General features: G+C 35.6%; 1 protein-coding gene across 1 annotated transcript in view; it reads left to right on the top strand.

The window, feature by feature from the left end:
- Positions 1 to 18681, top strand: part of LOC133649584 (serine-rich and transmembrane domain-containing protein 1-like) — a 22740-nt gene extending 4059 nt beyond the window's left edge. Inside the window, exon 2 of the mRNA XM_062046184.1 lies at positions 18311 to 18681. Within this exon, the coding sequence (XP_061902168.1) occupies positions 18316 to 18681 (366 nt within the window). The 5' untranslated portion in view covers positions 18311 to 18315. The remainder of the gene's footprint in view (positions 1 to 18310) is intronic.
- The last annotated feature ends 2281 nt before the right edge of the window (positions 18682 to 20962 follow it).

The following is a 20962-nucleotide window of genomic DNA, read 5'->3' as shown; positions in this document are numbered from 1 at the left end:
ACTCGAGGGAGTACTTGAGGGTGCTCCCCCGGGTGATTCCCTCGTTCTACTGGGGGACTTCAATGCTCATGTTGGCAGCGACAGTGAAACCTGGAGAGGCGTGATTGGGAAGAATGGCCGCCCGGATCTGAACCCGAGCGGTGTGTTGTTATTGGACTTTTGTGCCCGTCACAGATTGTCCATAACAAACACCATGTTCAAACATAAGGGTGTCCATATGTGCACTTGGCACCAGGACACCCTAGGCCGCAGTTCCATGATCGACTTTGTAGTTGTGTCGTCGGATTTGCGGCCTCATGTTTTGGACACTCGGGTGAAGAGAGGGGCGGAGCTTTCTACCGATCACCACCTGGTGGTGAGTTGGCTGCGATGGTGGGGGAGGATGCCGGACAGACCTGGCAGGCCCAAACGCATTGTGAGGGTTTGCTGGGAACGTCTGGCAGAGTCTCCTGTCAGAGAGAGTTTCAATTCCCACCTCCGGAAGAACTTTGAACATGTCACGAGGGAGGTGCTGGACATTGAGTCCGAATGGACCATGTTCCGCACCTCTATTGTCGAGGCGGCTGATTGGAGCTGTGGCCGCAAGGTAGTTGGTGCCTGTCGTGGCGGTAATCCTAGAACCCGTTGGTGGACACCGGCGGTGAGGGATGCCGTCAAGCTGAAGAAGGAGTCCTATCGGGTTCTTTTGGCTCATAGGACTCCTGAGGCAGCGGACAGGTACCGACAGGCCAAGCGGTGTGCGGCTTCGGCGGTCGCGGAGGCTAAAACTCGGACATGGGAGGAGTTCGGGGAAGCCATGGAAAACGACTTCCGGACGGCTTCGAAGCAATTCTGGACCACCATCCGCCGCCTCAGGAAGGGGAAGCAGTGCACTATCAACACCGTGTATGGTGAGGATGGTGTTCTGCTGACCTCGACTGCGTGGATCGGTGGAGGGAATACTTCGAAGACCTCCTCAATCCCACCAACACGTCTTCCTATGAGGAAGTAGTGCCTGGGGAATCTGTGGTGGGCTCTCCTATTTCTGGGGCTGAGGTTGCTGAGGTAGTTAAAAAGCTCCTCGGTGGCAGGATGAGATCCGCCCGGAGTTCCTTAAGGCTCTGGATGCTGTGGGGCTGTCTTGGTTGACAAGACTCTGCAGCATCGCGTGGACATCGGGGGCGGTACCTCTGGATTGGCAGACCGGGGTGGTGGTTCCTCTCTTTAAGAAGGGGAACCGGAGGGTGTGTTCTAACTATCGTGGGATCACACTCCTCAGCCTTCCCGGTAAGGTCTATTCAGGTGTGCTGGAGAGGAGGCTACGCCGGATAGTCGAACCTCGGATTCAGGAGGAACAGTGTGGTTTTCGTCCTGGTCGTGGAACTGTGGACCAGCTCTATACTCTCGGCAGGGTCCTTGAGGGTGCATGGGAGTTTGCCCAACCAGTCTACATGTGTTTTGTGGACTTGGAGAAGGCATTCGACCGTGTCCCTCGGGAAGTCCTGTGGGGAGTGCTCAGAGAGTATGGGGTATCGGACTGTCTGATTGTGGCGGTCCGCTCCCTGTATGATCAGTGCCAGAGTTTGGTCCGCATTGCCGGCAGTAAGTCGGACACGTTTCCAGTGAGGGTTGGACTCCGCCAAGGCTGCCCTTTGTCACCCATTCTGTTCATAACTTTTATGGACAGAATTTCTAGGCGCAGTCAAGGCGTTGAGGGGATCTGGTTTGGCGGCTGCAGGATTAGGTCTCTGCTTTTTGCAGATGATGTGGTCCTGATGGCTTCATCTGGCCAGGATCTTCAGCTCTCACTGGATCGGTTCGCAGCTGAGTGTGAAGCGACTGGGATGAGAATCAGCACCTCCAAGTCCGAATCCATGGTTCTCGCCCGGAAAAGGGTGGAGTGCCATCTCCGGGTTGCGGAGGAAACCCTGCCCCAAGTGGAGGAGTTCAAGTACCTCGGAGTCTTGTTCACGAGTGAGGGAAGAGTGGATCGTGAGATCGACAGGCGGATCGGTGCGGCGTCTTCAGTAATGCGGGCGCTGTATCGATCCGTTGTGGTGAAGGAGGAGCTGACCCGGAAGGCAAAGCTCTCAATTTACCGGTCGATCTACGTTCCCATCCTCACCTATGGTCATGAGCTTTGGGTTATGACCGAAAGGACAAGATCACGGGTACAAGCGGTCGAAATTAGTTTCCTCCGCCGGGTGGCGGGGCTCTCCCTTAGAGATAGGGTGAGAAGCTCTGCCATCCGGGGGGAGCTCAAAGTAAAGCCACTGCTCCTCCACATCGAGAGGAGCCAGATGAGGTGGTTCGGGCATCTGGTCAGGATGCCACCCGAACGCCTCCCTAGGGAGGTGTTTAGGGCACGTCCGACCGGTAGGAGGCCACGGGGAAGACCCAGGACACGTTGGGAAGACTATGTCTCCCGGCTGTCCTGGGAACGCCTCGGGATCCCCCGGGAGGAGCTGGACGAAGTGACTGGGGAGAGGGAAGTCTGGGCTTCCCTGCTTAAGCTGCTGCCCCCGCGACCCGACCTCGGATAAGCGGAAGAAGATGGATGGATGGATGGATGGATGGATATATATATATATATATATATATATATATATATATATATATATATATATATATATATATATATATATATATATATATATATATATATATATATATATATATATACATATATAATTAGAATTAGGTGTCACAGATGACAGCAGTGTATACCAACTTGCAACATGTCACAGATGACAGCAGTGTATACAACTTGTAACGTGTCACAGATGACAGCAGTGTATACAACTTGTAAAGTGTCACAGATGACAGCAGTGTATACAACTTGTAATGTGTCACAGATGACAGCAGTGTATACAACTTGTAACGTGTCACAGATGACAGCAGTGTATACAACTTGTAACGTGTCACAGATGACAGCAGTGTATACAACTTGTAACGTGTCACAGATGACAGCAGTGTATACAACTTGTAACGTGTCACAGATGACAGCAGTGTATACAACTTGTAACGTGTCACAGATGACAGCAGTGTATACAACTTGTAACGTGTCACAGATGACAGCAGTGTATACAACTTGTAACGTGTCACAGATGACAGCAGTGTATACAACTTGTAACGTGTCACAGATGACAGCAGTGTATACAACTTGTAACGTGTCACAGATGACAGCAGTGTATACAACTTGTAACGTGTCACAGATGACAGCAGTGTATACAACTTGTAACGTGTCACAGATGACAGCAGTGTATACAACTTGTAACGTGTCACAGATGACAGCAGTGTATACAACTTGTAACGTGTCACAGATGACAGCAGTGTATACAACTTGTAACGTGTCACAGATGACAGCAGTGTATACAACTTGTAACGTGTCACAGATGACAGCAGTGTATACAACTTGTAACGTGTCACAGATGACAGCAGTGTATACAACTTGTAATGTGTCACAGATGACAGCAGTGTATACAACTTGTAACGTGTCACAGATGACAGCAGTGTATACAACTTGTAACGTGTCACAGATGACAGCAGTGTATACAACTTGTAACGTGTCACAGATGACAGCAGTGTATACAACTTGTAACGTGTCACAGATGACAGCAGTGTATACAACTTGTAACGTGTCACAGATGACAGCAGTGTATACAACTTGTAACGTGTCACAGATGACAGCAGTGTATACAACTTGTAACGTGTCACAGATGACAGCAGTGTATACAACTTGTAACGTGTCACAGATGACAGCAGTGTATACAACTTGTAACGTGTCACAGATGACAGCAGTGTATACAACTTGTAATGTGTCACAGATGACAGCAGTGTATACAACTTGTAACGTGTCACAGATGACAGCAGTGTATACAACTTGTAACGTGTCACAGATGACAGCAGTGTATACAACTTGTAACGTGTCACAGATGACAGCAGTGTATACAACTTGTAACGTGTCACAGATGACAGCAGTGTATACAACTTGTAACGTGTCACAGATGACAGCAGTGTATACAACTTGTAATGTGTCACAGATGACAGCAGTGTATACAACTTGTAACGTGTCACAGATGACAGCAGTGTATACAACTTGTAACGTGTCACAGATGACAGCAGTGTATACAACTTGTAACGTGTCACAGATGACAGCAGTGTATACAACTTGTAACGTGTCACAGATGACAGCAGTGTATACAACTTGTAATGTGTCACAGATGACAGCAGTGTATACAACTTGTAACGTGTCACAGATGACAGCAGTGTATACAACTTGTAACGTGTCACAGATGACAGCAGTGTATACAACTTGTAATGTGTCACAGATGACAGCAGTGTATACAACTTGTAATGTGTCACAGATGACAGCAGTGTATACAACTTGTAACGTGTCACAGATGACAGCAGTGTATACAACTTGTAATGTGTCACAGATGACAGCAGTGTATACAACTTGTAATGTGTCACAGATGACAGCAGTGTATACAACCTGCACAGTTGACCTGACAACACAGGCGGTTCTGCTGGAAGAAAACATTCTTGCATGGAAAACGGAGGCTGGATTTCCACCTAAATGTGTTTCAATCTTCAAATCACAATTGTTGCACTTGCAAGATTGATAATAACTATTATATAGTTATTATCATGAGATATCATGTAATAATATAGTTATTATCATGAGATATTATGTAATAATATAGTTATTATCATGAGATATTATGTAATAATATAGTTATTATCATGCGATATTATGTAATAATATAGTTATTATCATGAGATATTATGTAATAATATAGTTATTATCATGCGATATCATGTAATAATATAGTTATTATCATCAGATATTATGTAATAATATAGTTATTATCATGCGATATTATGTAATAATATAGTTATTATCATGAGATATCATGTAATAATATAGTTATTATCATGAGATATTATGTAAAAATATAGTTATTATCATGAGATATTATGTAATATATAGTTATTATCATGAGATATCATGTAATAATATAGTTATTATCATGAGATATTATGTAATAATATAGTTATTATCATTAGATATTATGTAATAATATAGTTATTATCATGAGATATCATGTAATAATATAGTTATTATCATGAGATATTATGTAATAATATAGTTATTATCATGAGATATTATGTAATATATAGTTATTATCATGAGATATCATGTAATAATATAGTTATTATCATGAGATATTATGTAATAATATAGTTATTATCATTAGATATTATGTAATAATATAGTTATTATCATGAGATATTATGTAATAATATAGTTATTATCATGAGATATTATGTAATAATAGTTATTACATGAAATATTATGTAATAATAGTTATCATGAGATATTATGTAATAATACAGTTATTACATGAGATATTATGTCATAATAATATAGTTATTACATGAGATATTATGTAATAATAATAGTTATTATCATGAGATATTATGTAATAATAATAGTTATTACATGAGATATTATGTAATAACATAGTTATTATCATGAGATATTATGTAATAATATAGTTATTACATGAAATATTATGTAATAATAATATAGTTATTACATGATATATTATGTAATAATAATAGTTATTACATGAGATATTATGTAATAATACAGTTATTATCATGAGATATTATGTAATAATCAATCAATCAATCAATCAATCAATCAATCAATCAATCAATGTTTATTTATATAGCCCTAAATCACAATAGTTATTATTATTATTGATATTATGAGATATTATGTAATAATAATAATATAGTTATTACATGAGATATTATGTAATGATAATAGTTATTACATGAGATAATATGTAATGATAATAGTTAATATAATAATAGTTATTATCATGAGATATTATGTAATAATAATATAATTATTACATGAGATATTATGTAATGATAATAGTTATTACATGAGATATTATGTAATGATAATAGTTAATATAATAATAGTTATTATCATGAGATATTATGTAATAGTAATAGTTATTATCATGAGATATTATGTAATAATAATAGTTAATATAATAATAGTTATTATCATGAGATATTATGTAATAATAATAGTTATTATCATGAGATATTATGTAATAATATAGTTATTATCATGAGATATCATGTAATAATATAGTTATTATCATGATATATTATGTAATAATATAGTTATTACATGAAATATTATGTAATAATAGTTATCATGAGATATTATGTAATAATACAGTTAATACATGAGATATTATGTCATAATAATATAGTTATTACATGAGATATTATGTAATAATAATAGTTATTACATGAGATATTATGTAATAATAATAGTTATTATCATGAGATATTATGTAATAATAATATAGTTATTACATGAGATATTATGTAATAATAATAGTTATTACATGAGATATTATGTAATAATAATAGTTATTATCATGAGATATTATGTAATAATAATATAGTTATTACATGAGATATTATGTAATGATAATAGTTATTACATGAGATATTATGTAATAATAATAGTTATTATCATGAGATATTATGTAATAATAATATAGTTATTACATGAGACATTATGTAATAATAATAGTTATTATCATGAGATATTATGTAATAATAATATAGTTATTACATGAGATATTATGTAATAATAATAGTTATTACATGAGATATTATGTAATAATATAGTTAATACCATGAGATGATATTATTTAATAATAGTTATTATGAGATATTATGTAATAATATAGTTATCATGAGATATTATGTTATAATATAGTTATTATTATGAGCTATTATGAAATAATACTATAGTTATTACATGAGATATTATGTAATAATATAGTTATTATCATTAGATATTATGTAATAATGATATAGTTATTATCATGGGATATTATGTAATAATAATATAGTTATTATCATGAGATATGATTTAATAATAGTTATTATGAGATATGATGTTATAATAGTTATTATCATGATACATTTTGTAATAATAATAGTTATTATCATGACATATTTAATATAGTTATCATGAGATATTATGTAATAATTATCATGACATGTATAAAAATAATATAGTTACTATCATGAAGTACGTAATAATTATTATTATCATGAGATATTATGTAATAACATAGTTATTATCATGGCATATTTAATAATGTAGATATCATATCAAGATTGTTTAGCTGACAACCCCCTGGTGCTGATTTGTAGGGTTTTTGTACTTATTTTGATTATTATTATTATTATTATTATTATTTCTCGATTGTTTGTAAATGCAGCATTTTAGAAAATTAAAAAAAAAAATATATATATATATATATATATATAAATACAATTGAAACACGTTTACTTCCGTAAAACAGCAGGACGTGGACGCACTAAACCGCTGCTGCTGCCTGCTAAGGTTTTCCGTATGGTCAATCAAACAGAAGGGATATGTTATTATTTATTCAAACTCATATTCCTGCGTATTTATATTGATTTTATCGTCATTGTTTTTGTCCAAAAAAAGTCACACCAAATTATTTAAAGGGGATTGTGCCCCCAAATAAGGCCTGACGACGCCGATCCGCCACCTTTGTTTCATTATCGTCCATATGCACGCGCAGTCACGTGATTAAGTGAGGCGCGTGACACAGCGTGACCCGCGCCTCGTTGCTAGGCGACAAAAAGCTTCATTAGGCACAATCACTAAGCACTCCAGATGACAATGACGCAGTCAGGGTTCACAGGCGAGGGGGGACTCAGAGCGCAGGCGCGGAGAGGCGGAGCTAAAGAGAGAGAGACACGGAAGACGGGCTGAAAGGGGGACACAGGAAACAGGAAGTGACAGTGTTCCAAAGGTAATCAATGTTGAATAAATCTAATAATAATAGTAATAATAATAATAATAATAATAATAATAAATAAATGAATAACCCCGCCTGGAAGATTAATAGGCTTCTTGCTCCGTGGAGAAGGTCAACGTCGAAGGCGACAGGAGGCGGAAGTCCATAAAAGGAAAGAAGGACTCTCGATGGACGCTTCCGATATAATTCTATGCAACAATGGCGCCCTCTGCTGGCCGAGTTCTTAGTTGCCACGTGTTGCCTTTTATTTGGCGGCAATAATGAACAGAAATGACTATTTTTTTAATTTTTATAACCATATTAGTATTTAAAAAAATATGACATACGTTTTATGATTTTTGTTGTTGCAATAATCATTGCTGAGTGAAAAAAACATGAATTATATTTGACAAAAGTATGGACGCAGCTGATCCAGATAAGGACACTCACATATATTTATTGTCAGATATGATGTAATATTATAGTTATTATCACGAGTTATGTAATACTATAGTTATTACCACGAGTTATGTAATATTATAGTTATTACCATGAGTTATGTAATAATATAGTTATTACCATGAGTTATGTAATAATATAGTTATTATCATGAGTTATGTAATAATATAGTTATTACCATGAGTTATGTAATACTATAGTTATTACCATGAGTTATGTAATAATATAGTTATTATCATGAGTTATGTAATAATATAGTTATTATCATGAGTTATGTAATAATACAGTTATTACCATGAGTTATGTAATAAAATAGTTATTACCATGAGCTATGTAATAATATAGTTATTATCATGAGTTATGTAATAATATAGTTATTATCATGAGTTATGTAATAATATAGTTATTATCATGAGTTATGTAATAATACAGTTATTACCATGAGTTATGTAATAATATAGTTATTATGAGTCATGTAATAATATAGTCATTATCATGAGTTATAATGATGATATAGTTATTATTATGAGTTATGTAATAATACAGTTATTACCATGAGTTATGTAATAATATAGTTATTATGAGTTATGTAATAATATAGTTATTATGAGTTATGTAATAATATAGTTATTATCATGAGTTATGTAATAATATAGTTATTATTATGAGTTATGTAATAATACAGTTATTACCATGAGTTATGTAATAATATAGTTATTATGAGTTATGTAATAATATAGTTATTATCATGAGTTATGTAATATTAGTTATTACCATGAGTTATGTAATAATATAGTTATTATGAGTTATGTAATAATATAGTTATTATCATTAGTTATGTAATAATATAGTTATTATCATGAGTTATGTAATAATACAGTTATTATCATGAGTTATGTAATAATATAGTTATTATGAGTTATGTAATAATATAGTTATTATTATGAGTTATGTAATAATATAGTTATTATCATGAGTTATGTAATAATATAGTTATTATCATGAGTTATGTAATAATACAGTTATTACCATGAGTTATGTAATACTATAGTTATTATCATGAGTTATGTAATAATATAGTTATTATCATGAGTTATGTAATAATATAGTTATTATCATGAGTTATGTAATAATACAGTTATTACCATGAGTTATGTAATAAAATAGTTATTACCATGAGTTATGTAATAATATAGTTATTATCATGAGTTATGTAATAATATAGTTATTATCATGAGTTATGTAATAATACAGTTATTACCATGAGTTATGTAATAATATAGTTATTATGAGTTATGTAATAATATAGTCATTATCATGAGTTATAATGATGATATAGTTATTATTATGAGTTATGTAATAATACAGTTATTACCATGAGTTATGTAATAATATAGTTATTATGAGTTATGTAATAATATAGTTATTATGAGTTATGTAATAATATAGTTATTATCATGAGTTATGTAATAATATAGTTATTATTATGAGTTATGTAATAATACAGTTATTACCATGAGTTATGTAATAATATAGTTATTATGAGTTATGTAATAATATAGTTATTATCATTAGTTATGTAATAATACAGTTATTATCATGAGTTATGTAATAATATAGTTATTATGAGTTATGTAATAATATAGTTATTATTATGAGTTATGTAATAATATAGTTATTATCATGAGTTATGTAATAATATAGTTATTATCATGAGTTATGTAATAATACAGTTATTACCATGAGTTATGTAATACTATAGTTATTATCATGAGTTATGTAATAATATAGTTATTATCATGAGTTATGTAATAATATAGTTATTATCATGAGTTATGTAATAATACAGTTATTACCATGAGTTATGTAATAAAATAGTTATTACCATGAGTTATGTAATAATATAGTTATTATCATGAGTTATGTAATAATATAGTTATTATCATGAGTTATGTAATAATACAGTTATTACCATGAGTTATGTAATAATATAGTTATTATGAGTTATGCAATAATATAGTTATTATCATGAGTTATGTAATAATATAGTTATTATCATGAGTTATGTAATAATACAGTTATTACCATGAGTTATGTAATACTATAGTTATTATCATGAGTTATGTAATAATATAGTTATTATCATGAGTTATGTAATAATATAGTTATTATCATGAGTTATGTAATAATACAGTTATTACCATGAGTTATGTAATAAAATAGTTATTACCATGAGTTATGTAATAATATAGTTATTATCATGAGTTATGTAATAATATAGTTATTATCATGAGTTATGTAATAATACAGTTATTACCATGAGTTATGTAATAATATAGTTATTATGAGTTATGCAATAATATAGTCATTATCATGAGTTATAATGATGATATAGTTATTATTATGAGTTATGTAATAATACAGTTATTACCATGAGTTATGTAATAATATAGTTATTATGAGTTATGTAATAATATAGTTATTATGAGTTATGTAATAACATAGTTATTATCATGAGTTATGTAATAATATAGTTATTATTATGAGTTATGTAATAATACAGTTATTACCATGAGTTATGTAATAATAAAGTTATTATGAGTTATGTAATAATATAGTTATTATCATGAGTTATGTAATATTAGTTATTACCATGAGTTATGTAATAATATAGTTATTATGAGTTATATAATAATATAGTTATTATCATTAGTTATGTAATAATATAGTTATTATCATGAGTTATGTAATAATACAGTTATTACCATGAGTTATGTAATAATATAGTTATTATGAGTTATGTAATAATATAGTTATTATTATGAGTTATGTAATAATATAGTTATTATCATGAGTTATGTAATAATATAGTTATTATCATGAGTTATGTAATAATACAGTTATTACCATGAGTTATGTAATAATATAGTTATTATGAGTTATGTAATAATATAGTTATTATCATGAGTTATGTAATAATACAGTTATTACCATGAGTTATGTAATAATATAGTTATTATGAGTTATGTAATAAAATAGTTATGAGTTATGTAATAATATAGTTATTATCATGAGTTATGTAATAATAGTTATGAGATAATTACTAATAATATAGTATTCATATTATGTAATAATATAGTTATATATTATGTAATAGTAGTTATTATGAGATATGTAATAATATAGGTATTATCATGAGTTATGTAATAATAGTTATTATGAGATAATAAGTACTAATAATATAATTACCATGAGATATTATGTAATAGTTATTATCATCATCAGATATTATGTAATGATATAGTTATTATCATGAGATATTATGTAAGAGTATAATTGAGATATGTAATAATGTAGTTATTATCATGAGATATTATGTAATAATATAGTTATCATGAGAGATTATGTAATAATAAATTATATGAAATTATGTAATAAAATAGTAATAATGAGAGATTAAGTAATGATAGTTATCATGAGATATGTAATAATAGTTAGAGATTATGTAATAAAATAATGATTATCATGAGAGATTAAGTAATAATAATATGGTTATTATCATGAGATATTATGTAAAATAATTAGAGATTAATAAAATAGTTATCATGAGAGATTAAGTAATAATAATAATAAAGTTATCATGAGATATGTATTAATAGATAGAGATGATGTAATAAAGTAATGGTTATCATGAGAGATTAAGTAATAATATGTTAATTATCATGAGATATCATGTAATAAAATAGTTATCATGAGAGATGAAGTAATAATCATATGTTAATTATGAGATATTATGTAATAATAATTAGAGATGATCTAATAAATTAATAGTTATCATGAGAGATTAAGTAATAATGTTAATTATCATGAGATATTATGTAATAATAATTAGGGATTAATAAAATAATAGATATCATGAGAGATTAATAATAATATAGTTATCATGAGATATGTAATAATAATAGTTAGAGATTATGTAATAAAATAGTAATCATGAGAGATTACCGTATTTCCTTGAATTGGCGCAGGGAATATAGTATTCGCACGTCTAGAATTACTGCCGGGTCAAACTCGTTTCTCAAAATAATTAACGCATGCTTGGCCTTATCGCCGGTTTATTATTGAAGCTGGATCAAATTCGTTTCGCAAAATATTAATTTTATTATCGCATGTCTATAATTTTCACCGGGTCAAACTCGTTTCGCAAAATATTTAGCATATGGCTAGAACTTCCACCGGGTCAAATTCGTTACGTCACGAGTGACGCATCTGTCCTCATTTTCAAAATGGAGGAAGCTGCTTTCAGTAGTTTACAATCGCACAAAGGAAAAAAGATAAAGAGCTATTCAGTTGGATTTAAGGTCCAAGCTATTGAATACCGGTACAGTATGCTAAAGAGAACAGTAAGCAGCTATGTTTTATTAATATACCGTAGCTGCGTGTGTGAAATACTGTATAAGTCATTAAATGACTCCCGCCTCCTGGTGGTAGAGGGCGCTGCCGCGCTAGTGATCCTTCTTGCGACTTCCGGTACTGCAGAAGAAGTGAACACACGCAGCAAGAGATTTTTATCTCTTCCTTTTAACAAGGAGGGTATCTAAAATAAAACAGTTTTCTAAACTGGACTTTCAATGGAAGCAGGAGGTAATAATTAAAGGAATATCTCCATTGAGACAGAGACTTTTAAAACGGAAAAAAGGAAATAATGAAGACTTCTATAAACAAGTTATCGATGCTTTTGGTCAGAAGGAGCTGCAAATGGACTCCATTTATAAGTACAGGTAAGACCATAATAACGTTTTTTTTAATTAAATGTGCTTTTCATGATGGTATGCTTACATCACACTCAAAGCGCACGCCTAAATTTACCGCATTCCTTTTGGTAAACGCCGGAGTGAGAAGAGGTTTTAAAATAATTACCGCATGCACGGCCATCCCGCCGGTTTCCGGTAAACGCAGGAGTGACAGGAGGTTTTAAATTAATTAACGCCCCTGCGGCTATTCAAGGAAATACGGTATGTAATAATAATATAGTTATCATGAGATATGTAATAATAATAGTTAGAGATTATGTGATAAAATAGTAATCATGAGAGATTAATGAATAATAATAAAGTTAATATCATGAGGTAATAGTTGCACGCCTTCAGCACACCTTGATTCCTCTTAGGGGCGATGGATGGCTGACTAGCACTTATACAGCAGCATCCAGCATACCTCCCCTCTGTTGCAAGTTTTGTTGGTTCTATGTAAAATGTTTATGTGTGCTATGGCCATGAGGTTTTTTTTTCCATTGGCCTCAGTCTGTACCCCCTCCCTGAAGTCCAGCCTTTGACTGAATATTTTTTTTACTCCCCCCCCCCCCCCACCCCAACCTTTACCGGTTTCTCACCTTTTTATGGTAAGGGTCGCCGGAAGTCGTCAGACCCGTCAGCGATCCTGTTCTGTCTCCCTGTAATGTTTTATCCTGTTCTGTCTCCCTGTAATGTTTTATCCTGTTCTGTCTCCCTGTAATGTTTGATCCTGTTCTGTCCCCCTGTAATGTTTGATCATGTTCTGTCTCCCTGTAATGTTTGATCCTTTTCTGTCTCCCTGTAATGTTTCATCCTGTTCTGTCCCCCTGTAATGTTTGATCATGTTCTGTCTCCCTGTAATGTTTGATCCTGTTCTGTCCCCCTGTAATGTTTGATCCTGTTCTGTCTCCCTGTAATGTTTGATCCTGTTCTGTCCCCCTGTAATATGTGATCCTGTTCTGTCTCCCTGTAATGTTTGATCCTGTTCTGTCCCCCTGTAATGTTTGATCTTGTTCTGTCTCCCTGTAATGTTTGATCCTGTTCTGTCCCCCTGTAATGTTTGATCATGTTCTGTCTCCCTGTAATGTTTGATCCTGTTCTGTCCCCCTGTAATGTTTGATCCTGTTCTGTCTCCCTGTAATGTTTGATCCTGTTCTGTCTCCCTGTAATATTTGATCCTGTTCTGTCTCCCTGTAATGTTTGATCCTGTTCTGTCCCCCTGTAATGTTTGATCCTGTTCTGTCTCCCTGAAAATGTTTGATCCTGTTCTGTCTCCCTGCAATGTTTGATCCTGTTCTGTCTCCCTGTAATGTTTGATCCTGTTCTGTCTCCCTGTAATGTTTGATCCTGTTCTGTCCCCCTGTAATGTTTGATCATGTTCTGTCTCCCTGTAATGTTTGATCCTGTTCTGTCCCCCTGTAATGTTTGATCCTGTTCTGTCTCCCTGTAATGTTTGATCCTGTTCTGTCTCCCAGTAATGTTTGATCATGTTCTGTCTCCATGTAATGTTTGATCATGTTCTGTCTCCCTGTAATATTTGATCATGTTCTGTCTCCCTGAAAATGTTTGATCCTGTTCTGTCTCCCTGTAATGTTTGATCCTGTTCTGTCTCCCTGTAATGTTTGATCCTGTTCTGTCCCCCTGTAATGTTTGATCATGTTCTGTCTCCCTGTAATGTTTGATCATGTTCTGTCTCCCTGTAATGTTTGATCTTGTTCTGTCTCCCTGTAATGTTTGATCCTGTTCTGTCTCCCTGAAAATGTTCTATCCTGTTCTGTCTCCCTGTAATATTTGATCATGTTCTGTCTCCCTGTAATGTTTGATCATGTTCTGTCTCCCTGTAATGTTTGATCCTGTTCTGTCCCCCTGTAATGTTTGATCATGTTCTGTCTCCCTGTAATGTTTGATCCTGTTCGGTCTCCCAGTAATGTTTGATCATGTTCTGTCTCCATGTAATGTTTGATCATGTTCTGTCTCCCTGTAATATTTGATCATGTTCTGTCTCCCTGAAAATGTTTGATCCTGTTCTGTCTCCCTGAAAATGTTTGATCCTGTTCTGTCTCCCTGTAATGTTTGATCTTGATCTGTCTCCCTGTAATGTTTGATCCTGTTCTGTCTCCCTGTAATGTTTGATCCTGTTCTGTCTCCCTGTAATGTTTGATCATGTTCTGTCTCCCTGTAATGTTTGATCTTGTTCTGTCTCCCTGTAATGTTTGATCCTGTTCTGTCTCCCTGAAAATGTTCGATCCTGTTCTGTCTCCCTGTAATATTTGATCATGTTCTGTCTCCCTGTAATGTTTGATCATGTTCTGTCTCCCTGTAATGTTTGATCCTGTTCTGTCCCCCTGTAATGTTTGATCTTGTTCTGTCTCCCTGTAATGTTTGATCCTGTTCTGTCTCCCTGTAATGTTTGATCCTGTTCTGTCTCCCTGTAATATTTGATCCTGTTCTGTCTCCCTGTAATGTTTGATCCTGTTCTGTCTCCCTGTAATGTTTGATCATGTTCTGTCTCCCTGTAATGTTTGATCATGTTCTGTCTCCCTGTAATGTTTGATCATGTTCTGTCTCCATGTAATGTTTGATCTTGTTCTGTCTCCCTGTACTGTTTGATCCTGTTCTGTCTGCCTGAAAATGTTCGATCCTGTTCTGTCTCCCTGTAATATTTGATCATGTTCTGTCTCCCTGTAATGTTTGATCCTGTTCTGTCTCCCTGTAATGTTTGATCCTGTTCTGTCTCCCTGTAATGTTTGATCCTGTTCTGTCTCCCTGTAATGTTTGATCCTTTTCTGTCTCCCTGTAATGTTTGATCCTGTTGTGTCTCCCAGTAATGTTTGATCATGTTCTGTCTCCCTGTAATGTTTGATCATGTTCTGTCTCCCTGTAATGTTTGATCATGTTCTGTCTCCCTGTAATGTTTGATCCTGTTCTGTCCCCCTGTAATGTTTGATCTTGTTCTGTCTCCCTGTAATGTTTGATCCTGTTCTGTCTCCCTGTAATGTTTGATCCTTTTCTGTCTCCCTGTAATGTTTGATCCTGTTGTGTCTCCCAGTAATGTTTGATCATGTTCTGTCTCCCTGTAATGTTTGATCATGTTCTGTCTCCCTGAAAATGTTTGATCCTGTTCTGTCTCCCTGTAATATTTGATCCTGTTCTGTCTCCCTGTAATGTTTGATCCTGTTCTGTCTCCCTGTAATATTTGATCCTGTTCTGTCTCCCTGTAATGTTTGATCATGTTCTGTCTCCCTGTAATGTTTGATCATGTTCTGTCTCCCTGTAATGTTTGATCATGTTCTGTCTCCATGTAATGTTTGATCATGTTCTGTCTCCCTGTAATATTTGATCATGTTCTGTCTCCCTGAAAATGTTTGATCCTGTTCTGTCTCCCTGAAAATGTTTGATCCTGTTCTGTCTCCCTGTAATGTTTGATCTTGTTCTGTCTCCCTGTAATGTTTGATCCTGTTCTGTCTCCCTGTAATGTTTGATCATGTTCTGTCTCCCTGTAATGTTTGATCTTGTTCTGTCTCCCTGTAATGTTTGATCCTGTTCTGTCTGCCTGAAAATGTTCGATCCTGTTCTGTCTCCCTGTAATATTTGATCATGTTCTGTCTCCCTGTAATGTTTGATCCTGTTCTGTCTCCCTGTAATGTTTGATCCTGTTCTGTCTCCCTGTAATGTTTGATCCTGTTCTGTCTCCCTGTAATGTTTGATCCTGTTCTGTCTCCCTGTAATATTTGATCCTGTTCTGTCTCCCTGTAATGTTTGATCCTGTTCGGTCTCCCAGTAATGTTTGATCATGTTCTGTCTCCATGTAATGTTTGATCATGTTCTGTCTCCCTGTAATATTTGATCATGTTCTGTCTCCCTGAAAATGTTTGATCCTGTTCTGTCTCCCTGAAAATGTTTGATCCTGTTCTGTCTCCCTGTAATGTTTGATCTTGTTCTGTCTCCCTGTAATGTTTGATCCTGTTCTGTCTCCCTGTAATGTTTGATCATGTTCTGTCTCCCTGTAATGTTTGATCTTGTTCTGTCTCCCTGTAATGTTTGATCCTTTTCTGTCTCCCTGTAATGTTTGATCCTGTTGTGTCTCCCAGTAATGTTTGATCATGTTCTGTCTCCCTGTAATGTTTGATCATGTTCTGTCTCCCTGAAAATGTTTGATCCTGTTCTGTCTCCCTGAAAATTTTTGATCCTGTTCTGTCTCCCTGAAAATGTTTGATCCTGTTCTGTCTCCCTGTAATGTTTGATCCTGTTCTGTCTCCCTGTAATGTTTGATCCTGTTCTGTCTCCCTGAAAATGTTCGATCCTGTTCTGTCTCCCTGTAATATTTGATCATGTTCTGTCTCCCTGTAATGTTTGATCCTGTTCTGTCTCCCTGTAATGTTTGATCCTGTTCTGTCTCCCTGTAATGTTTGATCCTGTTATGTCTCCCTGTAATATTTGATCATGTTCTGTCTCCCTGTAATGTTTGATCCTGTTCTGTCTCCCTGTAATGTTTGATCCTGTTCTGTCTCCCTGTAATGTTTGTCTGATCTTGAATGGGATTGTGCGGAAAATCTTAATTTCCCCTCTGGGATTAATAAAGTACTTCTGATTCTGAATAATAATATAGTTATTTTAATGATGTAATGTACAATAATAATATAGTTATTTTAATGATGTAATGTACAATAATAAAATAGTTATTATAATGATGTAATGTACAATAATAATATAGTTATTATGATGTAATGTACAATAATAATATAGTTATTATAACGATGTAATGTACAATAATAATATAGTTATTATAATGATGTAATGTACAATAATCATAGTTATTATAATGATGTAATGTACAATAATCATAGTTATTATAATGATGTAATGTACAATAATCATAGTTATTATAATGATGTAATGTAGAATAATAATGTAGTTATTATAACGATGTAATGTACAATAATATAGTTATTATAATGATGTAATGTACAATAATAATATAGTTATTATAACGATGTAATGTACAATAATAATATAGTTATTATAATGATGTAATGTACAATAATAATATAGTTATTTTAAGGTTGTACTTTATACATTCTTATAATAACTATATTATTATTAATAATATAGTTATTATAACAATGTAATATATAATAATAAGTTATTTAATGCAATGTTTTCTAACAATATTGACATGTCCTCTCTCCTGGTGTCCAGCTGGGATGTCAGGGATGGACGTGGTCGCCGTGGGCAACGACGAAACCTCAACAGCGGGAAACGGAACCTTCCACCGCCTCTCACCCACGTGGAATGTGACGTCAGCCTCCTCCTCCTCCTCCTGGTCGCGGGGTCGGGGGGGCGGGAGTGTGCAGGTCTACGTCTGCCTCTTCCTGGGCCTCCTGCTGCTCCTGCTCAGCCTGCTCCTGGTGGCCCTCCACAGGCTGAAGAACATCGTCTCCTCCTCCTCCTCCTCCACCTCCTCCACTTCATCCTCGCTGCCCGACTGCGGCGGCGAAGGACGCTTCACCAACATGGAGGTGTGCAGCGTCTCGTCTCGGACGTCCCCCACGTCCTCGCTGCGCACCTGAGGCGCACCTGAGGCGCACCTGAGGCGCACCTGAGGCGCACCTGAGGCGCACCTGAGGCGCACCTGAGGCGCACCTGAGGCGCACTCGTCCACCATCAGTATTATTTTCTGTAGACTTGAAGCAGATGTTGTCCGGACTTTGTGCCCGCAAGAACAAAAGTATTGGGACGGCTGCAGGAAGTGACGAGAACATTTGTCCATTTGTGAGGCGCCAAGTTGGACGCCTTCTTCCACCCCAAACTCATCCAAACATTGCCAAGTTGAGGGCACCACTCGGGACAGCAGTCCAAATATGGTCGTCTTGGTTCCTGTGACCCCAAATATGGTCGTCTTTGTTCCTGTGACCCCAAATATGGTCGTCTTTGTTCCTGTGACCCCAAATATGGTCGTCTTTGTTCCTGTGAAACCAAATATAATCGTCTTTGTTCCTGTGACCCCAAATATGGTCGTCTTTTTTCCTGTGACCCCAAATATGGTCGTCTTTGTTCCTGTGACCCCAAATATAGTCGTCTTTTTTGCTGTGACCCCAAATATAGTCTCCTTTGTTCCTGTGAGCCCAAATATGGTCGTCTTTGTTCCTGTCACCCCAAATATGGTCGTCTTTGTTCCTGTGAAACCAAATATAGTTGTCTTTCTTACTGTGACCCCAAATATGATCGTCTTTGTTCCTGTGACCTCAAATATGGTCGTCTTTGTTCCTGTGACCCCAAATATAGTCGTCTTTCTTACTGTGACCCCAAATATGATCGTCTTTGTTCCTGTGACCCCAAATATAGTCGTCTTTCTTGCTGTGACCCCAAATATGGTCTTCTTTGTTCCTGTGACCCCAAATATGGTCGTCTTTGTCCCTGTGACCCCAAATATGGTCGTCTCTGTTCCTGTGAAACCAAATATAGTCGTCTTTTTTGCTGTGACCTCAAATATAGTCTTCTTTGTTCCTGTCACCCCAAATATGGTCGTCTTTGTCCCTGTGAGCCCAAATATGGTCGTCTTTGTTCCTGTGAACCCAAATATGGTCGTCTTACTTCCTGTGACCCCAAATATGGTCGTCTTTGTTCCTGTGAACCCAAATATGGTCGTCTTTCTTCCTGTGACCCCAAATATGGTCGTCTTTGTTCCTGTGACCCCAAATATGGTTGTCTTTTTTCCTGTGACCCCAAATATGGTCGTCTTTGTTCCTGTGACCCCAAATATGGTCGTCTTACTTCCTGTGACCCCAAATATGGTCGTCTTTGTTCCTGTGAACCCAAATATGGTCGTCTTTCTTCCTGTGACCCCAAATATGGTCGTCTTTGTCCCTGTGACCCCAAATATGGTCGTCTCTGTTCCTGTGAAACCAAATATAGTCGTCTTTCTTGCTGTGACCCCAAATATAGTCATCTTTGTTCCTGTGACCTCAAATATGGTCGTCTTTGTTCCTGTGACCCCAAATATGGTCGTCTTTCTTCCTGTGACCCCAAATATAGTCGTCTTTCTTGCTGTGACCCCAAATATAGTCGTCTTTCTTGCTGTGACCCCAAATATGGTTGTCTTTGTTCCTGTGACCCCAAATATGGTCGTCTTTGTTCCTGTGACCCCAAATATGGTCGTCTTTGTTCCTGTAAAACCAAATATAGTCGTCTTTGTTCCTGTGACCCCAAATATGGTCGTCTTTGTTCCTGTGACCCCAAATATGGTCGTCTTTGTCCCTGTGACCCCAAATATGGTCGTCTTTGTTCCTGTAAAACCAAATATAGTCGTCTTTGTTCCTGTGACCCCAAATATGGTCGTCTTTGTTCCTGTGACCCCAAATATGGTCGTCTTTGTTCCTGTGACCCCAAATATGGTCGTCTTTGTCACTGTGACCCCAAATATGGTCGTCTTTGTTCCTGTGACCCCAAATATAGTCTTCTTTGTTCCTGTGACCCCAAATATGGTCGTCTTTGTTCCTGTGACCCCAAATATGGTCGTCTTTGTCACTGTGACCCCAAATATGGTCGTCTTTGTTCCTCTGACCCCAAATATGGTCGTCTTTGTTCCTGTGACCCCAAATATGGTCGTCTTTGTCCTGTGACCCCAAATATGGTCGTCTTTGTTCCTGTGACCCCAAATATGGTCATCTTTCTTGCTGTGACCCCAAATATGGTCGTCTTTGTCACTGTGACCCCAAATATGGTCGTCTTTGTTCCTCTGACCCCAAATATGGTCGTCTTTGTTCCTGTGACCCCAAATATGGTCGTCTTTGTTCCTGTGACCCCAAATATGGTCGTCTTTGTTCCTGTGACCCCAAATATGGTCATCTT

Source organism: Entelurus aequoreus, linkage group LG05, assembly GCF_033978785.1.
Source record: "Entelurus aequoreus isolate RoL-2023_Sb linkage group LG05, RoL_Eaeq_v1.1, whole genome shotgun sequence".
In the NCBI taxonomy this organism is placed as follows: Eukaryota; Metazoa; Chordata; class Actinopteri; order Syngnathiformes; family Syngnathidae; genus Entelurus; species Entelurus aequoreus.
The sequence above is the reverse complement of the archived record's forward strand: the minus strand, read 5'-3'. Positions and strand labels throughout refer to the sequence as shown.